The following is a 27,637-nucleotide window of genomic DNA, read 5'->3' as shown; positions in this document are numbered from 1 at the left end:
AAAAAAATATGTGTATTATCATATCATTAATATCTTATTTTATTCAAAAAATTGTCAATGGATTTTACAAGGATGTACAAATCACTAAAGGATGGCAAGCACACCGTTTGATAAAGAAAGTAGTACTTCTATAATTTGATAGTAAAAAGTAAAAAAAAATACTTTCTCCTTTTTTGCAAAAAAAAAAGTAATAATAAATACTATTTTTCAGCATTTTATTATAAATACTACTTTATTTCAAATATAATACAAACACAGATACATAAAAATAATTTTTCTAATAATCATCTACATTAAAACTTCTGTATTCTAAAATATTTGTGTATAATTACGGAATAATTTTTTTGTATTGTTTCTTAGATCTATTTTTTTTTTCTCGATCCCCGTGTTGAATAAAATATAGTCATATCTCTTATTATAGCTATAAACTCTCTTTTGCATTCATAAGGTCTTTATGGGACCAAAATTGTTATATAGGAGGAACAAATAAGATTATGTTTGACGAGTTTATAAAGTTCATACAATTATTTGATTGAAAGTTTATATCAAATGAAAGTTCAGATTTTCTTTGAGTATCATTCGATTTTCTAGCTATCAAAACTTTTTCTTTTGCATATTTTCTAATATTTATATTATTATCAGATAACCCAGGGAGCAATATATTTTCATGATGGGAAGTAAACATTTTTTTTTAATACTTATTGAACTGTTCTAATTAGGTCTTCATCTAAATATTTTAACAATATTATGGGAAATTGGTTTGGCTTTGAGTCTTCACTACAATGAGGGTTAAATTTAATTGAAACCCATAATGGAACATCGAAGTTAAGATTAAATTTAACAAGTTTAACATGTTCATTACTTGGGATTTTTTTCTGAAATGAAAGACCTTAAAATTATGTTTGCATTGTTCAACTATATTACCTCTTGCAAAGTGTAATGGTGAATTTGAAGAACATTTTTCTGACTACAAATATTTCCTACATATATTTCTGGTACCAATTTAAATTTTATTATACTCCGAGAATGACATCAAAATTTGAAACCCTTCACGTTTTGCAAAAGTGCTCGTAGATTATTTGTATTAAACATAACAAATTGTAATACAACAAATTTACATTTATTTTCTGAAATTCAAATGAATGAAATAACACTTATGATGAATATTTTTTCTTTAATTTGTATTTAATTATAAAATGTATCGATTCTCTCTACACTCAATTGATATTTAAAGTTGAAGCACAAGTTGGCAACTGTTCTAATGACAAAAATAATGTATTTGTGTAGCGAACATCAAATAATAAAAATTTAGGGCTAATACATTTAACGACTTTAATCTTTTTTGGAAGACTGTAATATACAAGCAACCTCCTGATTTATTGACATACTTTGATCTGTTTGGTATTTATATTCAAATTTTTAAGATTAGGTAAAAAAATTAACAATACCATAAAACCGTAATTTGATTTATAAAAAAAATATAAATTAATATATGGTATTATAATATATTTGAAATGATCATACTGCACCAAATTAAGACTTAATTTGGCCCAGTCAAATTTTCAAATATAATATAATTTATTAATTTATGTTTTATTCTTTTTACCAATGAATCTATGTATGCAACTCTATGTGCATTTACGACGCTTCAAAATGATTATCCATAATTATTTAATGATAAAAATTGACGATAATTAAATATTCAATTTTTGAGAAAAATCATTCAAACTAGTTTTTGTGTTGACGGGCAAATATATATAAACTCAAACATTTATATTTATTTTGATTTAATACTGCATCAATTGCACTATTTTTATCCTTTGTATATTTAAATTTGACCCACCCGTTATATTTTACATATTTTTTCACTTAACAAAAGGTTTATATTTCTTGGGTTTTTTATATTTCATAACAAAGACACAACAATAATGATAAAAGATTTTTTTTTTACAGACAAACATGCATCTACATACAACAAAAACAATTTAGTTTAATTAAACAATAGAAGCCCCACAAAACAACAAAATATATGCATTTTTACTAGTACATTCACAATTCAAAAATATGACTTTACATATGTTGGAATAAAATTTCCAGAAGGTCGAGTCGACGGAACTCAGCAAAAGGTTGGCAATTTATTTGATGTCTTCATAACTCAATATTTGTTTTTATTATTAGTAGTTTAAGTTAGTGCTGTGTCAACTCGAACAAATATCGACTCGGTTCGACTCGACTCAAATGGTGAACTGATTTTAAAAAATCCAAGTTTTGTTTATCGAGTTGCCTAGATTTTTTTTTACTAAACTTCATTAAAAATCTGGATTCTTATGGCGCTGCTTGTCCCTAAGTGATTTTCCAATCAGTTTTAATATGTAGTCAGCATCTTCCTCTAATCTCTGAGGACACAGACTGTGTAAACATATACCACCCTTTTGGAACGAATCGCAAAATATTGATGGAGAATGTTAGCATATTTGTTGCCGTGAACACAAAAGCAAGCTAGAATTTTTTTTCTCGATTTGAGTATTGACCGAATTATCGTCAATTTTTATGGAAAAATCATTGTTATTATTACCCCTTCAAGTGCGTCGCAAATTGCTCTTAAAATAGCCAAAACTGATTGTTACAATAAATATGATAATTTGATAAATTTTATTTGAAAGATCATATCGGAGCCAATATAAGTCACTTAAACCAAATAAAGTTTCTCAACTATAATTTCAATATTTGGCTATATAAATTTGTATACAAAACCTTGAGTTGTCACAAATATGTCTATGAAATATTGGCCTCTACATACAGGATAAGGACTCAAAAATTAAAATTATGTTGGAGGCCGTCTAGCCTCAGTTCTAAAAGTCTGACAATTTGATGTTTGCTTTGTTTTTGTGCTATCAAAAATTTCCGAGCAACAAACAAGATGGCAGAGGGTCTGAGATCTCCTCCGTACACAAGTCGATCCCAAGGAGATCCCGGCTATTGTCAATGTGTCTGTGGTCACCGTCTACAACACTAGGAAGGCAATAAACAACAACAAACAGGTAACCAGGAAGCATGGAAGAAGAGGCCATAACAGGAAGAGGAGTGTCGAGTTCGTGAACATGGTCAAGGAGGAAATTGAGAAGGACCTGACAAAATCCATAAGAAAGATGGTAAACGAGATGGAGATCGACCTCAAGACCATCAGGAAGTCCAGTAACGAAACCCGGGCCTAAAGAGCTTCGTCCTGACACCCGAGGCATCTGCAAGTACAACATTTATGCCGGGAGAATATGGCTGTCTTCTGGCCGGCAGAATTCTGGACTTCGTCCTCACCCGTCATGAAAAAGTTGACTTCGCTGTTTGGACCATCTTAGAGGCAAGATGAACAAATTTCTCACCCGAATGCAATGTCAAGAAGATCCTTAAAAACTCGGCTCAACTCAAGTCGATACAACACTAATTTGAATAAATATGTAATCACATATTATGTACATAGATACATATAAATTTATGTTTCTACGCGTTTCTGAAGAAGTATTTACTATTGGGTTTGAAAAATATAACTTTTTTTTATTTCCTTCTCTGACAAAAAAAAATGAGACAGAAAGACAAAAATTCCTAATTCAAAAGAATTTTTGGTATTTGAAAAGATTACAACAACAACAACGACGAAGGAAGGAGTTTAGCGCATTTTTACAAGATTACTTCCATGATGGGATTATGTATTATTTTCTTATTGTTCCACGTATATGAGTAAACAAATTGTCTCATGGTGGTCTTATCGTAACCCTTGTACCTCTGATTGGAATGAAATAAATATTTCTTAAAGGGTGTTTAAGGAAATGTTTTATTATTATTATTGTTATTGGATATATTACAAATTAGAGTTTTCATTTTTTTTTCTAACTAAAACCATTCATCATATATTGAGTTGTAATTTAATTTAGCCCCTTACTCCCCTTATCGAATTAGATCCACTTAACCGGAAGAACAATTGTACATGATTCCATGCCATAAATAGAGTTATTCGATATCTTAATTTGAAATAATTTGGCGTAGAATATCATGGAAGGAAAAGGGGTCAACTATCAAAGATTATTTTTCATCTTCTATTGGCAAACTTTAGAGCTTTATAGACCACTCAAAGTATATTTTTTTTTACAAGGATGGAGCACAGATTTTCTTTACTTTGTAGAAAATGAAAAGTTAAATAGAATATAAATGTATTATTAATGAAGAACTTTAATTAAATTAATCAAAGTGAAGATTGAGGTTAGCAAATTTACTTTACTTTGGTTTTTTTTCAATTAAAATTGTGTCACTTAAAAAAAACATTTTATTAATTTAATTAGTATTGCACAAACTTTTTTATTAATTTTAAGAACCTAAGATGTGCACAATGGTTAAATCAATTATTAAATTTCAAAATTAAACCCTAGTTGAAGTGATACTTGTTGAACAAAAAGGACTAGCATTTTCTTGTGGTATGTCTGATAAAAAAGGAAAACATCCAGAAAATGTTTTGGTGCAGGGAGGGAAAAATGTTAGACCAAAAACGGAACAATCTGTGTCATACTTTAAGTATTGATACTATATACTTATTAAAATTTTAAACTGTTTACAACCCTTGGTTCTTAAAATAAAAATAGCAAATGTATCCCCACCTAAAAGAAAAATTATTGAAACACCCAACGTTTACACATCTAGCATTACAAGGGTTAATTTAACAGACAAGTGTTTGAAATTACTTTCACATTTTGTTGATTAGTGATATTTTAAATTTAGAGATTTGGTACTAAACAAAATTACGTTAAAAATACAGGATTTTAAACAGCTGATAATATGATTTTTGGATACTCAAAAGTCTGTGTGTAAAGTTTATTTACCTATGTCCATATTTAAAAGTAATTATGTTAAAGTGAATCATAATGATCTAATAATGAACATTAATATATTGCATTGTACATTCCGTATCATTTAGTACGTATGGAAAAAAGTACTATTTTTCTAGCAATTTGATCGATTCATTAAAATTAGTTATGGTTTAAAAGACCAGCATAATTCGATCAATTATTTTTTTTTTTTTTTATTGAGCAATGAATGATATGTTATTATAAGACAGAATGTTTGATTGATCGACTTCTTTGACAAATGTTGTATGATGATTTATGAGGTCTTCATTTAAAAAATGAAAGAAAGAAAAACTCATTAACACGTAAATTGACAATCATTTAAAGAGGAAGAAAGAGTGAGATATGTGTTTTCATAAAAAAAAAACTAGCTAATTTAAGTTAACACCATTTTGTAGAGAATAATTGGTTGTTTTATTGCCATTTAAAAATTTGCTTAGGTGAAAATAAACGTAGAGCATTGAATATATTTGAGCATACAGAGTGTTTCAGAATTAGAGCACTATCAACAAAATTAAATAAATCACAAATTATGTTATGTATTATATTATAGTTTAGTACTTTTTTACAGGTTGAATATTATCCTACAATTTACCATTAACTTATTCAATGTGTTTGCCTGTATTCTGAACAACTTCATCTGCCTATTTTACACAATCAACTTTCACGGCTACTTGGTATTCTCCTCGACCTTTCCCTACATACATTGCAAACCCAATGGAGTTATAAGAAAAATAATTTAAGTCACACAAGTACTCAAATTTGTTTTTACACAATCTTTGCATTTCATTTGCAGTGTAGGCAAGAAACGTATCCACAATCCAAGACATCAAGTTTGACTAGGGTAAACAATACTTGCAGCACCTTCATGTGGTTCAAATATCGACTCTTTGATTATGTACCCCTTCGCCTCATCAAATTCTGAGTATAACCCGCTTCCCCCCTCTCCAAATAAAAATAAAGCGGCCGTATCTGTAAGTGCATGTAAATTGCACTTAACAACACTTATGTTCATATTTTTAGTCAAAAATGGATCAAAAAGTATTAAATAACCAATATCAAAGGAGATACCGGAAGTTGTACGGAATTATTGCTATGGTGACGACACTAGGGGGTAATTAGCGAGTTATTCTCTAAACGTTGACAATTCCTTAATAATATACATAAATTATTCATGGCATAACAAGAGAGAATTCGTTTTGACCCAATCAAGGCTCAGAACACTAAATTAAAGTTATGATAAGTAGATCAATCGACAGCTGACAAAAAAATATATTGTAACTTTTTATGTTGTGGAAAAATGTCGTGATAAGCATATATAAAAATAATTTTATATATAAAGGGACAAAATTTAAAATAAACATATGATGGAAGTTTTAGCTAGTCGCTATTACGTTAGTTGAGACATTGTTACAATTTTTGGCACCCATAATAAAAACATATTTTATATCAAGAATTGGCTTATAGTAAAATATAGAATACAAAGCCATATCTCATTTTGTTTTTTTCTTCTCTTTTTTTTACAATGTTACCTACATTTTTTAGTAATGTCTTTGGTGTTATTAATCCTTTTCATAGAGGTTATGATAATATGCAAAAATACGTTGGTTTTAAGAGCCATCAACAAATCTGCACATTAAATATCTCATTTCTCACAGTTCACAATTATTATTAGTGATGGGATAATTCCAAAAAAATCACATGATCCATTCTGTTGTGATTCCAGTTAAAATTCACGATGCCAATTCCGATACAGATTCTGACATATTTCAAATAATAGTTAAAAAATACCAATTTGCTATCAGGGGAGTCCAAATGATAAGATAATATATATCTATATATTTTTAAATATTTAAATTTTTTTACATCATCCACAACTATTTAAAAACAATAAAAAAAATCAAAAACTCATTGCTATTCTTAAAAAAAATCAAAAATTCACAACTGTTCTCAAAAATAAATTTAAAAAAAAATCAAAAATTACAAAAATTAAATAAAATAGAATTTTTTGAGTAAAAAGCAAATATTCCTTTATTTTTTTTCATAACTAAGAACAGTAATAAATAGTTAAATACCAGTAATAAATAATAACAAATAAGAATCATAATCGCAAATTTTATATTATTTTCCCAATACCGATTCCAGAAAAAACACCCGATTGTCCGATTCTGATTCATCGTCGCATCACTACTTATTATACGAGTACAATTTGCTTTGATGATTTTGTTGTGTGAGGATAAGAAGATTAATATATATTATATTTTCACTGCTTTGTTGCTATTTTTGAATCAGATGATGTTACTCGAATAGTGATACTTGATATCCATTTGAAAGGGGTTTTCATTGAAAATTTAGCAACTACATAGAGAAAAACATAGTTTTTTTTAAATCTGTTTAGTCAAATACCAAATATTCAAAGATATTTTTAAGAAAGGCAATTGCTAATAATGTATTAATATAGTTAAATGACTTGTAACTTATTTTAAAATAGGCTTTACAACCAGGATCTTAGTAAATTTTATGTGTGTCATTCACAAAATATGTAGCCTGTCAACATGAAAGTAAGCAATAGTTATTTTCCTCAAATTGGAGAATCCACAAACATTTCGAACATTAAATTATTCTTAATCATCCTTGTGAGACGCTGGAAATTGCAATTAAAGTTGAAAAAAATTACCGTTATTATGAAATAAATAGAAATTGATAGATTTTATTTGAAAACGACCATATCGAGTTCAAAGTCAATTCCAATTCACCTAGTTTTTGATGGACTAAAAATCATAGAATGAATTGAGTTGTGAAAATATATCCAACGTCTATTAAATAAAGGTGATTTATTGAAGGTAATCAATGAACCATCATATATGTAGATATGTAGGGATTCACGACTTTGTGTTATTTACCAACAATACAAACATATCATACCAAAAATCGTGTTACTGAACAATAAGAAAGAACACATAATATGAATTTTTGAGCGCTCGTAGAAAGAATGAAAAGGTATTCTTTTTTTTCTTTTTTAGTAGGATATGTATATAAAAGCTGCGTCCGCTTTTTGCGTAGCCGACGAGGAGTAAAAAAAATATTTCCAATGGTTAATGTGAGTATTCTTTAGTCGGGTTATTGAAATCCTCAAGAGCAGTGGTGAGAGTTAATACATAGAAGCGGAATTTTGAAAATACGTAACAATTATATACATAGAAAAATTAATATATTTCCCAAAACCATCGTGGTGCGTGGTTGAAATATATGTGTTGAAGCCAAGGAGATAATATTATTATTATTCTGTGAAATATGAGGAAATTGAATTGCATTTATCTACTTCAAGTGGTACTTCTAGTCATCATATCAACAACTTCTAGTGTAAAAAGTAAGTTTCGGTTCTTTGTTTTGTTTTTTTCAAAAATCTAATGTTTAAAAATTAAAATAAAAAGTTGTTAAGACAGACGTACAGAGAAAATTTCATTAAATTGGAGAAAATGGAAAAAAAAATCATTTATTTATTTTTTTCTTCATTTCCTATTTTTGGAACGTGAATACACTATGTTACAGATATTGATCTAAAAGTTCAAACTTCTCAAGCCGTGACTCTATAATCTTCTTCTTCAACTTTTATTTTTACTTATATGTCTATTTAAGTGAAAAGTTATACTTACTATAGATGGTAAACGCAAAAATAATAATATAAGAAAATAAAAGGTAAAATCAGATAGTAATTCTTTAGATATACTCAATGAAAAACAATAATCAAAAAACAATCATTTTCATATACTATTATGAAAGTTACAATAATAATTGTTAATTAGGCCTTGAATTAAAAGTCAAAATTTTCAATAAATGAAAAAATATTTAGAAATCATTTGCGATCATGTTTTTATTTGTTAATTGATTGATTTTATAGTGTAAGTGTAATAATTTTTAACGATGGACGAGAAAATAAGGTAGAGGATCGTATGTCACATAATTGACAAACTTATTTTACAAATATATTTTTATATTTATAAATATCATTTTTGTATAATAAGTTGTCAAAATCTTTTTTTTTTTTTTTTTTTTTTTTGTGAAATCAAGGATCACTCAGTGTTTTATTATTTTAAGGAAAAGTCTTCCATGTCGACAAATATTGGCTCAAGATAAATTTTTTGTCAAAGTCATATTGTAAACAAAAAGTTTTTCATCTTACGATTATTTTAAGTTAAGAATTGCTTTGTTAAAAATTTACTCATCATAAATCATTTTGATCGCTATGTCTAGTATTCCTATAATCATTAATTTATAATATTTTCTGTTACAAACCAAAAGAATATATATATATATGTTTTTTTACGTAGTTGAAATATACTAATTTGAAATTAACTACATAATATGGAATTTTGAAAAAATCCATGATTAATTATTCATTACGAATCAATGAGAACATTCAACTGTTTTGTGAATATATAAAAAAACAATTAACAGCGAGGATTAACCTCATTACTATCATTTCCTCCCAGTTTTGTTTTCTTTTCTGAATCCCTCATTAGTTAGTAATTAGTGATATTGATTTCCCTTTGGCTCTCGTTTCATTTTGAATTGATAACAAATTATTTTATTCATTATAGCCATGATTATATAAATATCAGGTTAGAAAAAGAAAGAATCATATTTCTTTTACAACTGACTTTTATCTATTGTTTGGAGGAAAAACAATTTATATTCATTTTTGAATTTAATCAAGAATGCTTCATTATATTATATCCACTTACAAAAAAGATGAGAGGTTGAGCGATGTTTGTTTTCTTTTAAAAGTTACGGTTTTAATATATGACGTATATGTTAGAATGATGTGTCGCTCATGTATGATTGCTCAATTCAATTCAACACATCTGTATCGTTTGAAATTATCGTTATGAATATCTTAAGAATGTTTATATATTTATATGCTCAATTTAAATAAAATAAAATCCTCTCTAACAGTCAACTGTTTTAAATGTGTCACCATACTTAGCAAGGATATTCAGTTTTCAAATTTAAAATTGTTACAAAATAGGAAACCTGGTTTAAGAAGTCACCTGCATCTAAGCGGTCACTTTTTCAGTTTCCCTATCCTGATCGATTACTACAGGTTTGACTTTAGTTAAAAATTTTATACTTTGATTTAAAAGTTTCTTTAGATTTTTTTTTTTTATAAATTTAAATTTTTAATTTTTCAACAAATAGAGCACATTTTTATTATTTTGTTGGGTTATAGTAGGCTTAGTACAGTGTTACTAACAAGTAGGGGACTGATTTATTAAAAAATCACTATTGAACGACTCATGAAGAGTTAAAGAACTTAGTCAGTAAAAAGAATTGATTTTCTCATCACTATTATATATGTATAAAATATACTGATAATTTTTGTTTTGAATGTATCACAAATGCACTTTTGCATAGACTATGGTTCCATTAAAACCTATCAATAAATGGTTTATAGTAATATGACATAAATAACTTCTTCTATATGAGTATGTAATATATGCAGAGATGGCTTAAAAATCACAATGACAATAGACTACTTAATCATCTACAAAATAAAAATAAAATGTATAATGTACAATATATACGTTTTTGATAAAGAGGTTTTTTTTTAATCAATCAAGTTCTTTATTTGGAATATATGTATATAAAATATAAACCAACCTGTGTATTTATGGTTTTATGTATAAATGGGTATAAAATCGTTTCATATAATAATATGATGAAGTAAGATGGCAAAGAATATATTTATATATCTTTGCCTCTCAGCTGTAGCACATTTACCTTAATTGAATCATCTTTTGAAGGAATAAAGAGGATTTCATTTCAAAATTAAAATGTGTCTCTTTCCATACAATATTTTAATATACTAATTTAATCAATTTTCTTCTTTATTTCTTGAAAATGTTGAATAGGTGTATGCATACTTACAAAGGTACATGTAAAAATTGCCTCTCAAAGAAACACTTTTAATTAGGCATTGTCTCCTGGGATCCCTTTGTTTTTCACTATTGGGGAATCCCGTGAATTATTAAAATTGAATTATTTATTCATAATTTGTATAAAAAACTAACATCTAACATTAGCCAAATAAAGACACCAATTATTTATAGAAATTAAAGCTAATTAAAATCAATACGGAATCAGAAATCGCTTTTATGGTCTCTTGGTTTATTTGTCTATGAAACAGATAAATCGTTAAAATTGTAAAAATCTTGATTGAATAAGCTTTTTAAGGGCCTATTTAATGGGTAAATAGGATGTGATATACCTAAAATTATCAATAAACATATTTCTTTTTATACTCTTGATAGCAGAATTAATATCATTTGGATTTGTAAAAATTGTATTTTATTGAGAAATATTAAGTCTTATATATTTGTTAATATTATTATTAACTATGTTATATGATAATATGGTTGTAACATCGTGAATTATTCAATATATTGATGAAAAATCAAACTTTGTTAAGATAGTTATAATTTTCCGCGGTTCTACTGGGATTTTGAGATTAAGCACAAATTCCCCTTAGGTCCCCGTATAACAAACATCGTCTAAATGAGAACCCCTATGTCAATTACATGACGTTGAATGAGTAAATATTAAATGATAATTAATTATACCATAAGTAATTTTAAATTATCAAAATATTATTTTCAATTGAATTTAAGTGATGCATTGAATCTTTTAATACAAAAACAACAAAAACTATCAACTATAAATGTTGAATACTCTGAAAACTATGTACAGTTTTAATTTAAAACAAAAACGGGATAATTAAAAATTCCTTGTTCGTTTTGGGATCAATATGCGCACTAACCACATCTCTTTTTGTAAATAAATGAAATTCGGGGTTGAATTACAGAAAATTAAATTTAAAAATTACATAGCTAGGTAGATTTGTAAATTCTAAGCATTTTAAAAATGGTAAATTCATTGAAGATGGGTAGTTTATATTCAGAGTAATATTCAAGTATACTCAATGCCTCTAGTGGACAAAATTTTTTACAAATTTAATCACGGGGTTTTCGTTTCACCACTTGGCTAAGAATAGTTTAAATTGTCCAAGTTATCAATTATTTTTTGGGTGTATTTTACATTTATAAAGTGCTTAGGATTTATTACTCGACATTTAAGTCCTTCCCGTACTATAAACCAACAGAAAATTTAATTCCCCTATTAAATCTTTTGTTTATTTCATTATATATTTGGGAACAATCAAGTATTGGGTCAATTATGTCCTCTTTCTAATCAAAAAATAATTTTCAATTAATGATTTGATCAATTTAATAATGAGTATAGTAGTACGTCTACTTATCACATTAGGTGTACAAATGTGTTTCCTAGATATTTATCTAGTTTTTGTCGTGTTGATAATAAACTTAATGCATTGTTTCTGCTTGTTCGAACTATATATATTTTTTAAAGAGCTGATAACATTTGTAAACCTAATTATGATTGAGATTAATCTTTTTTTCCAACAAATTGTGTGTATCCTGAAATTCATATTACAACTTCATGTATATAAGTATTGATGTTGAAATACGGTTCAAGATTGATATTTTATTAATTTCGCTTTTGAGTAATTTTTTCTTGACGGATTTGGGTCGATATTAAATATATTGCATTATTGATATTTCTGACCTTTTTGGAACACAACTAACATCAACAATAATTCATTTATTAAATCCTTATATACTTAATCGAACTTGTTTAAAGTGTTTAATTAGTTTGGTCCGTTAAACATCATTACGATCTCAAACCGGTCGAAGATTTTTAAGGCTAACCAATAGTAATAATAATTTATAAATTATAATACTTATGTACAGCAATGTACACACAATAAAGTTTTTCAAAAAGTTTTAAAATTATATCTTACTAAAACAGAAATAATAATAACGATGTTTATAAGAAACTCTATAAAAAAAATTGGTAAACAAAAATATAACAGGAACCGTTTTTCTCTCTCTCTCTTTCTTTCTTTTAATACCTTGAAATTTATTATAATAAGAAAAATAATGAGCGTATTATTACCACCAATTATTTGTTGTTGTATATCAGTTATTATTTTTTTTTTTTTGATTGTGTTCTTTGCAAATGATATAAATTGCATGGTTATTATACAATTTACAATCGGTAGAGAAATGCACTCATTATCATAATTAAAATGAGAGTCTTTTAAGACTCATAATTTAAATGCATTAGGCTTTTTGCTTTCCAATAAGACTTCTATAAATGTAATATATCAACATGAAAACAACCTCGGATAAAAAAGAAGAATTTTATTAAAAAATGATTAATTTTTTTGCTGTTTTACATGAGAAAGGACCATGTTGTATTTAGGCCATTACGCACACTTATATCAGGGAAATACTATTGATCGGTATGGGGATATAATAGGAAAGGCTTTGAGTTTTCATAATGTTTCTCATTTAAAATTTAAGGCCTTAGAAGTCGTGTTTTTTTGTTGTTTTTTAAATAAAAGTTAATCTATTTCCATGCTATACGTTTTATGTTTACTTTTGGTAACACGCAATGAAGCAGATAAAAACCGCAGCTTCTATTATTCAATAAATTAAATTGTAATTATAATTTAAAAAGCCGAACTAAATCGATTGTTTTTGCATACTAATCCATTTTAATGAATACAACTCTGGACGTACTTTATTTTAACACATTACATATATTACAGCAAAATATAACTAGAACTTTTAACGGTATACTTGATTAATATAAGAAATATGCTCAATTTACATCACACACTTTTTTGACTAACTTAAAACTATTCTAATATATGTATGTAAAATAGTTATAAAATGAAAGATACTATAGGATTAAAATTAAATTGATCAACCCCCAAAAATTCTATAATCCCTTAAAAATTTATTACACAATGTAGTTCAATTGTTTGTTTCATTTCATAATTATTCTACGCTTGAAAATTGGCTAAAAAAAATAAAGATTGGAAAAAAAATTGCATGTTCTATGTATAATAAAAGAGACTTTGAGAAACTAGTTTTATTTTTTCAAGTTCAGAGCTTGTAAGCAATTTATTCCATAAGAACAATTATAAACGAATTAAGCTTGAAGCGGCTAATTGTGTCCTGTCGCCAACTCTTGGCCAGCTCATATGTATATTAAAATAACTTTTGTTCAGAAACCATCTTGTATCTCAAAGTATTACTGTATAGAGTATTTTGTGATGTCCTTACAACTCCGTCTGAACTTTAAAAGATTAAATGTGCATGACGAATGATATTTATAACTTTATCAATGCAAAATCATCCAGGGAATGACTGCATTAAAAAATGACATGCATGTATCTATCTATGTAAAAAATCCTTCAAAACTTGCAAAAATATGACATTTTGGTTGGTTATGTGTGAAAATATCATATCTGTTTCTGGCAGGAGAGTTTTTTATAGTTGTCATTTTGCAGATGATGTTTTTTAATATTATTCCATGTATATCTCTTTTTTTCTGAATAAAGAATCTTCGAACAATAAGCTTTTTTTTCAGCCGGCTATAATGTTATACGCTTACAATCACTAATAAAAAAACTGTTTATTATGAAATAGATATTCTATCATGATAAGAATATAAATCCCTCCTCTCTCAAACATAGTTCCGTAATCATCCTTTTGAATAGTTTTGCTCTTGCCTCTTCTCCTATCAAGATTCAATATCATTTTTTTTTTTTTTTTTACCTTTACTCCATAATTATTGCTCTCAATTTTTCATTCCATAAAAATAATCTCCTCTTCAAGTTTTTCTTCACATCTTTTATATACCTATATTTATAATATATTTTTTCCATATCTTAAACAAATTCAATAGAAAATTTATTAAACCTCGTTAATTTTTTTAATAAGTGGTAGCTTTATGTAATGTATTTTTTAAGTAACGGTCAAGAAAAGCAATTTTCGTTCAAAAATAAGAAATATGTATTTAATAATTGAGGTTGTTGCTCCATGTACATATAATTATTTATACATGGTGTGTCTATTTAAAAAAAAAAACTTTGTTGCAGTAATTTGCTCAAATTATACTTATTTTTATAATTTGATAATTACATTTAAAAGTTCAGCATTTTTTAAATTTGTTTGAAACAAATAAAAATAATTTATAAAGTTTGTTTTTATTTGTTGAAATAGAACAACAAAGTTTTTCGGAATTTTATTTTATTTTATTGATACATATAATCTCTGTAATTTAGTTATTTATTCATAAAGGTTTGTGTTTATCCTTGTGCAGATATTTAAAGTTTTCAAATCCATACTTTATTTTTACATCCTATAAATATTGTTTTATGTATGATCGAACCATGAATGTTTTTATTTTTTTGTATGCTTCAAAAATAAAGTTGGTAGACAAAGCTTTATATTGTCCGTATATAAAAATAATTCAAAACGGTGTTATCCTATATCAATGCTACTTCCTAAAGCACTGTACTACGTAAAAATGTTATATTTTAATACTAACATTTGACCTTTTTCCAAGTCAATATATATTTTTTAATAATAAATAATTATTATAGATTTTCATATAATTTTTTTTCATAGTAGTCTGAACCCTATAAACAAGTATAATACACACTTAATAATACAGATGTTGATAGTCTTAAAGCCGATTTTTTATCGTGCAACCTATGGTGGCTTCAAGTAACTCCCATGAACATAACAAAATAATCATGTTGAATGAAAGGCTTATGAAACTCTTAAGAATGTAAGACCTATATGACGTAATTTTAAGAATATGGTAAATCCGGTCAATGAAAGATGTGCTGGGTCATTTTATGTGTTTGTATAATTTACAATTCACTTAAATCTTTTAAGATCCTGAACTCTAGTTATTTATCTACAGTTTCTCTTAAAACTATTACTATTCTCTGTACATTATTTTCTGAATGATGATTCCTTTCATTTATAAGTCATAAATAATTAAAAAGTAGACAGATATTGACATAAGCTGTCTTAATCGATAGAAAGTCTAACTGTCTGCACTTATGTACAAGAAAATTTCTTAGAAAGTTGTTATAAAAGATATCAAACTAGATCTATGTATCCTTTGTAAACACATTTTGCAGAGCAAAATACTAACTTATAAGCAAAAAAATCATTTTTACATGTATACTAAACTTTTACATAAAGTAAGTCGTTGTAATAAAATCATGAGAAGACATCAAGTTCATTATGATTATAATAAGAAGTGTTATAACTTTTTATTTAGTTATATTTCTACAAAGTTAATCACTAAGAATATTTTATATTGCAAAATTACGGTGGCTTTGTGCAGTCAAATACACAAGTTTTCTTTTTATACTGATTTGTTGATCAATTACTGTTTAAATTCAAAAATTGAGTTTAAATCTAAATTCTAACAGGATCATAGTTATTTTATCAACTAACCTAATTAGACAAGTCATTTCACAGATTACTATAACGTACTGACAGCTGAGTTTTAACGACATTTTTTTGTACACATACTTCCCTTAATATACTTTCATTAAAAATAATCATTATTCAGTTTGAATTCAAGCCTACAGTTACTCTTGAATTTTTCCTTTTGTCATTTTACTTCTGTGATGTATTGACTTTTTGAGGGGGGTTGATCAATTTCTTCAGATTAAAAAAAAAAAGGAATTGGGAAAAGTTGTGTATTGGTATTAACATAATTTTTGCCAAATTTGAACTAGAAAAAGTGGACATTGGAGGTTTCCCAATACTTCTTAGTTGTATTTAAATGCCTATGGATATGCGATTAGAGATGACTCCTCACGAAATATAATAATGGATTAATATCTGGACTTCTAGGTAGCCATACATTTCTCCCAACTATGACTTTAGCTCATCGTTGATCACTATTGGATAATCTATTGTGCCTTCCATGGCATTTTCTCCTTTTCTTTACTTTTTTTCAAGATTGTTTTTATGTTGAAGCTCACAAATATGCAAATATACTACCAAAGAAACTTTTTGTTTATTGAAAAGAAATTTATGTACATTGTAGCATAGTAGTTAGATAATATAAATATGTACCTAAGTTATCTATTTCTTTATTTGTACAGATCATGCAATTTTTTATTATATTTTTTTTTAAATATATTGAGGAAAAGTATCATTATAATGTTGTTAGTCTACTGAACACGATTCTTATATATATATATTTTACATGTTTAGGAAAACATTAAATGAAAATCTTTGTTCTGAAATGTTGTTGTATATTAATAACTACATATAAGATAGATACGCAAACGAAATAAAAGTTGATATAAATCATTTTTTATTCAGAAATGAAAGATTCAATGCTTATATATATATATGAGTGGTGTTGAAAAAAAAAGTATATACCATAACCTTGATGGATGACATGCAATTACAACTTTTGAAAAGAAGTTGTTGATATAATTACAGAGTGGATTTATTGTATGTATATTATATACAAGTACATATCTTTTCATGTTTTCATTTTATAATAGTTTTATTACGCTTGAATAAAGTTGAATTCACACTTTTTATTGATTTTCTCATTGTATTGTTTAGCATGTTTAAAAAAATTATCAAAAGAGATGCCAATCATCTTTTGAAAATAATTACCTTGATCGTCAGTATTACTTTAGATATTTTAACCCAAGGAATACTCTAGGAGAAACGGAGTGACTTTTGAAGGAAGGTGAATATGTAGACTTGATTTATTCAAAAACTATCTGGTTTAAATTTATGTGAACCAGCACAAATTTGTCTAAAGTACTGTCAATCTGTTTATTTTGAATGGTTTGGGAATGAGATGATTAGGACGGAATATAGTTTTACCCCCTACCTGTTGTAAATTTTAGTCAGTTTTTTTAAGGGCTAAGACGTTTTACTCTAATACTACTACTAATCCGAATTCTTTGAATAAAAATATTTTTTTCGTATATTACAAATAGTTTTGAGTTCAATTATATAATTTAAATATTTGAGTTGTGGGGGTATTTCTTACATAATTTATTTTAAGCCCCAAAATGGGAAGTAAGAAATTCGCATATCTATTCTTGATTAATTTTCTAATGATTATAATATTACAAATTTTTGCAATTCAAATTATAAAGTTTTTAACCAAAAACAAAATGTTGAACTTATTCAATCGAATATTTAAAAGCTCATGTACTAAGAAAAAAAGTAAAAATCAAAGTTCAATAAAAAAATCTACTTTGTACTTAAATAAATAATGATTTTGAATGAATAACTTTTCAACATTGTATTATAATGAAAGTTTGGTTGCTTTTTTTACCTAATAATATTAAGCAATTTCTAAATTCTTCAATTTTTTTATCAAAAGAAAAATCGATATTTTTGCTTTCAAATACATACTTTATTTAATAAAAATAGGTATATGATGCCTCTTTGATGTACATACAAGGATGAAAAAAACCATCATTCAATTCAAAAATAATATACCTACTTGGTAAACTAATAACACAAAGTTTTGACAAGTTATCTTGAGTGTTGTAAATGATTCTAACATACAACATTAATAAAATTACATCTAAACAAATAAATAGTATACTCAAAATGTTTATTATTACTTAATAATAAATGAAACTCAATTCCTTTATTTTATTACTCTGCATATAAAAATAGATATTTTAGTGGGGGATGTATGTATATATTTGAAACCAATAAATAAATATCAATAGTTTTCTTACATTACTAATGTTTTATCCTAGTAAAATATGGTGGGAGTTTTATCTTAGGGATATATTCGTATATATTACTACTTAATAACTTTATCATACAAATACACGAATTCAAATTATACATACATATAAACTTTTTAAATTGAGTTGAAAATTTTATCTTGTTTCCCATGAGAATTAATTTTTATTCTACCCTTTTTTTACAATGTTGTTTAAAATTTAAAAGTGAGAACAAACTCAATAATTGGGCATATTATTTATCAAATATTTGTAAGTATAATTTGTATATATATTTACGAACTACCAAACTTAGCGATTAATAGCCATTAAAATAAATTATTCCTGTATAATAATGCCCAAAATGATAGTTATATAATAAATCTTTTTTTTTTGTATTCAGATACACGAATAAAAGAGTTATTTTTTAACAAAACTTGACATTTTTAACAGAATATTAAATAAATATATAAAAATTGTTTATATTCTTGGAATATTTTTTTCCCTTTCTAAAAGACTTAAAAAAGATTAAAAGTTCGAGAAAATGCTTGCTTTTTTTGACAACAAAAACTACACAAACAGTGCCATCATGGAGCGTAATGAGTTATTCCTCTATAGTTAAGCCCGAAATGATGCTAATTAGATAGATGTAACCCCCTTCTTCTGCTCCACGGCTGAGGTTTTTCTTGATGGAATTAAGTGTTTTATTATAACTTGAATTTTTTTTTGACGGAATATTAAATTTAAAAAACAAATAATTTTGATTTGTTAAGAAGGTCTTTTTTTATCAAAAACAAGAATAATGTAACAACCAGAGCACGTCATTTTTGCAATATTTACAACAACATTGTTTTTCAGTGGACACCGACAAGAGTCAAATATTTTATATAAAAATTAAGAAAGAATAGGGTTATTCTTTCCAGAATTCGTAATTTTATTTTTTATTTTACAAAAATCAAATACATTCATTAATTAATAATTGATAATTTACAAGAAAATAAATAAATAAATATTATTCACTAACAATAATTGAACAATGAAATATTAGAAATTCCAACTAAATAATTTTTTAGAGGATTTAATTTTCTTGAATATGATTTCTGTGAAATTCAAAGCTGTTATTATTGAGAGTGAACAAATGTGGACATAGCGATTTAAACGAAAGACCCATTCAGTAAACACTAAGAGTAACATGTTTAGTAATAACTTTCTATTAGTGAAAAAAAAACAAAAAAAAAACACAGTTTTAAATATACACATGTTTTGATAAGTAATGATTATCCACAAGAAGGCAAAGCCTAACTTTTCATTAATCACACAATCAAATATTCAACTCATCAGATAACAACAGTTTCTGTCTTTTATAAAATGAAAAATTATACCTTAACATAACATCATTGGCTTCAAATTAGAGATGTAGAATCAAGGGTGGTGCTTTTAAAAGCAGAATACATCTGCTCAAATTACCCTTTATGGGAGGATTTTTTTCCCCTCAGTTATTAAATCATTTGTACTCTTACTTTTTCATGAGGTGATAAATTACAATATATTTGAAAAGGGACAATGAATACTTTATATTTATAACATATAATAATCATGAGAAATAAATTTGTGTGGGAACTTCTGTATAATTCATAAAAAGTATGTGAATCGAAAATTATTTAATGATTTTTTTTTCTTTTACAAATGATTTATAAATCATTATAATTATTATTGGTGATGATGTTATAGAACAATATCAAGATACTTATATTAAAACAATGCATAGCCTTTCAAATTAAATATTTATTCAGTAAATAACATAAAGAATCAATAAAAACATAGCAAAAGTAAAAAATAAAAAATTTAATGTTATTGGCAAATGCAAAATAAATTACATATGATTATCTTACTCTTTTATTTACAAATACTATGAGACAAAATGAAAAAGTAAAATGGCAACGCCCTCCTGTGGAATAGTAATAAACTAGTATATGATGGTTTTTTAAAAGAATTTATCTTAACCCATTTAATCTTTTTTAATATTAGAATATTTGAAGTACCATTAATAACGGTAGCATTGAATACAAAAAAAAAATATGAAAAAAATACATTTTTGTCACACTTTCCCTTATAATAATGGATTACTTAATAGAATTGTACTTTATGCTTATATATTATATGAATATATAAAAAAATAAAATAAAACGTTTAGCTATGTGGGGAAGGAACTATTAAATTCTAATTTATTGTTTATTTTTAATGGTATATTTATTTTGTGTCCTTAAAATGAATATTTCTAAGTACAAAATAAATAAAAAATTATTATCAACAACAGCTAAACAAGTGTTGTGCAAAAATAAATAAAAAATGTCAGGATTTGACATGAAAACAAACAAATGTTCATATAATGTAACGTGCAATAAACATTTGAATATTCAAACAAGGATGTGCAAAAAATTATTTGCGAATATAATTTTTTAACCTTTGAGTGTCTTTTTGTTGTTGTTGCTGTGAGTAATTGCAAAATAAGTCAAGTTGATGCGTAACTTTTACACGTTTGTTTCTTTATTAATGAAAGAATTGTCATAGTAAAGGCTTGAAGCCTTTTTGAATAAGAGTGTGAATTACCAAATAATGAAGTAAATTTATTAATAAAAACCATTTGAAATATGAAATTTAATGCAATTATATATTCATATTAGTAAAATAAAGCAACGTCGCTCAGTAGATAACTCATTAAGAAAAATTATTCTCTTCAACTCAATCAGCTTAGAAAATTCTCAAAAAATTTTAAAAATTAAATTTCTAATAGTTTTATCAAAGAAAATTGAAATTTTAAATTTTTTGGAGATATATTTTAAAAATTTAATTTAATTTCCAATATTAATTTTTTGAAAAAAAAATCAGTATCAAATTTTCTAGTAAAAAGGAAAAATTCCTTTATTTTTTTTTTTTTGGGGGGGAGCCTATTTTTTTATCATAACTTGGAAAATTAAATACAAGTAATAAATAAGAATCGACATCCCGAAAATAAACGTTATTTTCCAGATGTCGATCCCTATTCCAAATCCAAAAAAATAACTGATTCTCGGATTCCGATTAATCGTCCCATCACTAGAAAAAACTCAAAAACAATTGAGTATTAATATGCGTATTAAGTGGACATGGAAGATATTTCTTTATAAAATGTGATGGCAATAGCCATTTTTCTTCTAAATTAGACCCACTGGAAATGTGTAACCTTTTACTCTCTGTTAGTGAACATCATTTGTGTATCACGGTTAGTGAACTAGATAGAAAGAAACCTTAGATAATCTTAGAGCAAAATGGTCTAAGGCAAAATTTTCTTAGGCAAAATTATTTAACGCTCTTTTAAGCATACCAACACGTCATATTTTACAAAACTTCACCCATGTCTATGTTGGAAACCAGTAGCTTTAAGTAATGTTGGAATCAAGTATTGAACCTAGAAAATAGATTTTCCTATTTCTTTATGACTTATATAAGTATATGTTAGAAATTATCATATAATACAAATAATATAAGTATGAGCCTGATAGAAAAGGAAACAACCACTGTTATAATTAGATACAAAAAGCTCTCTTTATATTTTATGGCATCTCTCTCATCCCATTATTGTTTCTTAATGCATTATACATACTTAAAAATATATCCCAATGTTGTATATTATTGTTGTATGAGATACACGGCATTAAAATAAAGAGTAAAAAAGCTTATTCATGAAGCTATGTAGAAATATTTTTTGAGACCATGTATAGTACTATGTATAAGAGTGATCACTATTTTTTAAATGAAATAGTATGAAGATGCCCTTTTAAATTATGAATGTGGCATGTCTTATGGATTACTAAAATAGTTTTAACTTCACTCTAAGTCTTTTCCAAACCCTTCAAACCCATTTTAATTTTTTTATCATTTATTACTTCTGCCAACGAATGTTTTTGCCTCTGTTTGTTTATTTGTTTGTCTGATGGTTAGCAGGATTAGTGCAAAAGTTATAAACTGATTTGATCTTAGTTGGTACGAAGATTTTATATAGTCAAAGTAGGAGTGTATTTATGTTGAGAAGTCAATGTAGTACAAAACGTAAAAATACATAATTGACCATAGTTTTGGGACATATGAGGTACAGAGCACCAATTGGTGGCCCTATGTAGGTGTAATAAAAATGCTTCATATAGCTAAAAATCCAATTTAGGGAGAAATACCATAGACGAAGGTTTGCCCTCTACCGAGTGCCCATTCTAAATTTAGTGTGGTATTGCGAAAAAAAAAGATTTTAGATCTGCCTTGAGCAATATTTCCTTATCTTGAGAGGACAAGGTAACTGACTTAGTAATGGTTAAATGGTTTAATCAATCACAAAATAACCAGTGGTATATGAAAGTTTTTGTAACTTACCTTATATCTATTTGATTTAAACTGCGCGCAGAATGTTTTTTTGTTACATAATTTTCGATCCTGTATGAATTAGTATCAATTTATTTTTTAACTGTTTGTTAGTGTTCTTCAACAGGAAATTTTGTTCAGGTTACATCTCAAATGAATATATTCTCGCAACTTCATATTGAAGTTACTTAAAATCTTTAAAATGACACCCGTGAGTTTCCAAAAGATTTGGGCCGAAGTCAAAACTATTATTGTAATCTTTAATTCATATTATTTTATTTCCAAAATTAGTGATCACTCTACTATGTATATAGAGAAAAATTAGCCTGATTTGCTCTTTAATGTATCTTGATGATGATAGTGTCATCAAATATTTAATGATTAAGGCATTTTTATAAGGGCTCATAAGATTTTTAAAACTACCATACATATATTTTTACCACAATGATAAATTAAATGAATTTCTAAATTCTTTTGTGGTGGCTGCTTTCATATGTACACACACAGAGAAAAAAATAAGACAAAGATTTAAATAATATCCAACTATTTTCTTGGCTTTTAAAATTATAACCCAAATTATATTTATATTCTATTATTTTCGTCTATCAAAAAAAAAAAAATATATATATATTTATAAAAATCTTGGCAAATGTACGATGATTACTACTACTACTAAATAATAATATTTTTATGCAAATATTTCCCTCTCTCAATTTTCCTACCTACAATTTACGAGTATTTCAAATATAATTTGTCTTTCTTTCCGTAGGTTCTCCTCAAAATCTATTACTTGAATACACAGAGACACAAGAACCATCCTCTTCAAACCGAAGGCAGGTGAAGCGAGTTCACTATGACTCTGAGATCTCCATCAATGCTCAAGAGCCCTTACTGGGACTTCAAAGTACTCATCCAATTATTTTGAATCAGGGAGAGGTTTTTAGGTAAGGGATTTATTGAAAAAATGAAAATCACATTGTTATTGTTTTTAATTTGTGAAGTGCAAAATCTCATTTATCATTAGCGAAAATGGGTCTTTATCAATAGAGATTTTTTGTTTTCATAGTACAAATTATATTTTTCTTGTATTTCTTGTAGTTGAGGAATAAACTCAATATAAAATATTTTTTTTTCTCTTTCCAAATAAAACATTCTCTACTACATAATAACATGCAAAAAAAAACTTGGTTTTTTTTGTTGTTTTTTTGCAATAAAAGTGCATTTAATAATAAATGCAATATAACTAATGAACAAAGAAGCTTTGTGAGAGAAACCTATTAATCATGATCCTTGTGCATAAAGCTTCCAACCCCACTGGCTACATGACAAACATACATATACCTACAAACAATATCTACAAAATTCATATTAATGACAACTCTATTTTTCTTTATCTAGGGCTGAAGTAGGTGAATCCATTAGACTCCCTTGTCATACAAACGATTTAGGGCCCATGATACTTTTATGGAAAAAGGGAACACGAGTTCTTACTGCAGGGATCACGAAAGTGAGACGAGATGAAAGAATGCAATTGTTGGGGAATGATTTGGAAATTTCGGAATTGAAAAAGTCTGATGGTGGAGAATATATTTGCGAGTTGGAAACAGATGCAGATCTTCCATCCACCATAACTCACACAGTTGAAATTTTGGGTACGTGTGCAAGACTTAATTATTTTTTGGCACGAGTTGTCTCAATAAATAATATTTTTTGATCATAATCAAATTATAATTCATTACATAATTTAAAATCTTATAATAACATTTTATCTTTCTTTTGTTTCCTTAGTACCACCAAAGCTAAGAACCTCGCCTTCTAATGGTCAAATCGTTGTCAAAAAAGGCACCACTGTGTCATTGACATGTCACGTTACGGGAAATCCGGAGCCAGTAATCAAATGGGAGAAACTTCATGAAAGACTCCCTAAGGGAGACATCCGGGTGGAAGAACGTCTTTCCTCCACACTTACCCTCTCAGACGTTACTCGTCACCATGCTGGTGTTTACAAATGTATTGCTGACAATGGAGTGGGAGACAGTCCTGTTGAACAAGAGATTCATCTTCAAGTTTTATGTAAGAGCAATATTCAATTATTTAAACTCAACTATATATATATATTTTTTAATTATTGATTAGATGAACCAGAAGCTAAGCCAGAGCAATTGCAAATTCATGGAGGGATTGGGTATCAGGTAGAGCTTGTGTGTGTGGTGTATGCTGAACCACAAGCGGATGTTTTATGGTATAAGGACACAATGCTGCTAGACTCCAATGGTAAACGATATATGCAACAAAAGGGAAACCGTTTTACTCTACTTATCAAGGATGTTGAGAAGAGTGACTTTGGAAACTATTCTTGCTCTGCTTCAAATATGTTAGGGAAATCTAGAACGTACTTACGTGTAGTGGGTAAGTGAAAAACTAAATTATTTCCTATGTGTGAACTATATGTTTTTTTTTTCTAAATTGAGTCATAAATAGTCAATTTCTAAAATAGTACTTTAATTAGAAAAAAATACTTATCATAATTAAATGAAATTGGGCATATATTCTGCTATTGACTTTTTTAAATATTTTCTTTGTACTCACTTATCTCATTTTCAAAAACATTGAACTTAACTTTTTGATTTATTTATAGGAAATCCCAACACACCAGTTTTTAACAGTCATGTTACAAGTAAAAGTCCAACAAGCTACAAGCTTTCATGGATTACCGAAAGTTACTCAAGAATTGAAGAGTATCGTCTTCTTTACAGACGACTTCCTGTAAGTTATTTTGATATAATATATGTATATATGCTTCAATATACTTAACAATTTTATCCCATAGGACGATCCCGATCAGGAAGTATTATATGCCTACAACAATATTATTATAAACGGAGAAGGGACTCACGGACTCCAACACCATCAGTCATATATTTTGGATAGTTTATCTGCAAACTCTTTATATGAAGCACAAATCCAAGCAAGGAATTCTTTTGGTTGGAGTAAAATATCAGAAAAGTTTCAATTCTACACACGACAAACAGGTATATGACCAAAAATATTTTGAATCATAGATAGTTCTAACGCTTGGTTTATTAATCTTTTTTAGATTCCTTTCCAATCGAAAGTTCAGTGAAGAATCCTGCAACTGCTCAAGAATTTGGTTTCTCTTCGTCCTCAATGACTTCTCGATCATCTTTACTTACAATTGTAGGAGCAATTTTATCTTTGACTATTATTTTCCTCTCATAGAAGACTCAAACTACAACATAATTCTTTGAATCAGTCCTTCCTCCTCTAGTCAACTACATTTCTAAAGAGGAAACACAAAATTCTACATTTTTTCTATTCGGTTACTTCGATATACATTCTTTTTTTAAAAACTTTATTTTATATGTATGTAACAACTTATCTCTGGGCCGACCTAGTACAAGCCTGGTCGACCTCATTTCCTGGCTGTGATATTACAATTAATAATATGGTTATTTTGACCAAAAATGAATGTTTTACCACCATTTAATGCTTGATTTTTTTTTTTTTTTTTGGATCATGTAAAAAAAAAACTAGACAAAAACGCAGAAAAATGACTGATGATCTGACACATCGTTACCTTTATTGTACCATGCAACCTTTCGTTTTCTTTTCGTTTAAAAAAGGCACACAAACCATGTTGGTATTGAGTCAATTCTTCACAACTACGGAATTATTATTATTCCGTAATTGTTAGGAAAAGGAGCTAATAAAACATCGATAGCTGACATGATATGTTTCTGTGTTAGAAAGGTAACGCCGTGTTGAATGGTTAAGATAAGTGAACTTTATTTGCTGTTTCAATTATCTCTACTGAGAAAAAAGATAACAATTAATATTTATTTATCAAAATAAATGCTCGAATATTGTCGTAAAATACCTATTCTATAATCCCCTATAACTCCCTATATCCTTATAATAGGATATTTATATTTAGCGGCTTAAAAATTAATCTGTAAAAGGAGAAAAAAACTTTCAGAGCATCAAATCCTTTGTGCATTAAAAACAAAACATTCAAAATCATCACTTTTCTCTAAAGATTTAAATGCGTATATTTATATATTATGTATACGTTTCATAATAACGTTGATGTAAATTTGTATGTAAAGGTTTTGTAGGCATTTTTTCCGGAAAAAAGTTCCGTTAATATTATTTAATTTCGTAAAAAAACCTTATATTCGATCACTCTGAAAGTATTGAATATTCATCATATTTTCTATATATATATATTATATGTTTTTTTCATCGTTTTAGTTGATATTATTTTTTTCTAATGATAAATTATTTTAATTTTGTCATCTTTATATTTATAAATACTTTCAAGCAATGAATATAATTCTTATTAGAAACAAATTTCTTTTTCAAATAAATGTATTTAGATCTCTGGTAATAAAAGTATTAATACAACATAAGAATTACTTTTATTGAAATATAATATTTATTTTCATAAGAAGCACGTTAATTAGTAATTAGTTGATATGTACTCCATTATGACAGATATGATATTTTGATATATATGATTAATATCTTATTCGATATTATTAGCATTTATACTTCTTTTTTTTTTTTCATTTATTTTTAGCGAAGCAATATGTAATAAATTATTGTTGAATGTTAACCACGGTGTCAATCGAATTCATTATTTAACTTATTTATTATTACA

General features: G+C 26.9%; 1 protein-coding gene across 2 annotated transcripts; it reads left to right on the top strand.

The window, feature by feature from the left end:
* The first annotated feature begins 7,913 nt into the window (after positions 1 to 7,913).
* LOC121123093 (igLON family member 5) lies at positions 7,914 to 27,381 on the top strand. Of its 2 annotated transcripts, none has more exons than XM_040718177.2 (8): positions 7,914 to 8,262; positions 23,726 to 23,900; positions 24,355 to 24,608; positions 24,745 to 25,029; positions 25,093 to 25,365; positions 25,595 to 25,722; positions 25,787 to 25,988; positions 26,054 to 27,381. In XM_040718177.2, the coding sequence occupies exons 1-8, from the start codon at positions 8,187 to 8,189 to the stop codon at positions 26,194 to 26,196; spliced, it is 1,536 nt and encodes a 511-aa protein (XP_040574111.1). In that variant the 5' UTR covers positions 7,914 to 8,186; the 3' UTR covers positions 26,197 to 27,381. The 2 variants fall into 2 exon arrangements, with proteins under 2 accessions (XP_040574111.1, XP_040574112.1); XM_040718178.2 differs by lacking the exon at positions 7,914 to 8,262 and adding an exon at positions 9,746 to 9,996.
* The last annotated feature ends 256 nt before the right edge of the window (positions 27,382 to 27,637 follow it).

This window comes from Lepeophtheirus salmonis, chromosome 8, assembly GCF_016086655.4.
Source record: "Lepeophtheirus salmonis chromosome 8, UVic_Lsal_1.4, whole genome shotgun sequence".
Lineage (NCBI taxonomy): Eukaryota > Metazoa > Arthropoda > Copepoda > Siphonostomatoida > Caligidae > Lepeophtheirus > Lepeophtheirus salmonis.
Note: the sequence above shows the minus strand (reverse complement) of the source record. Positions and strands in the feature narration are given on the sequence as shown.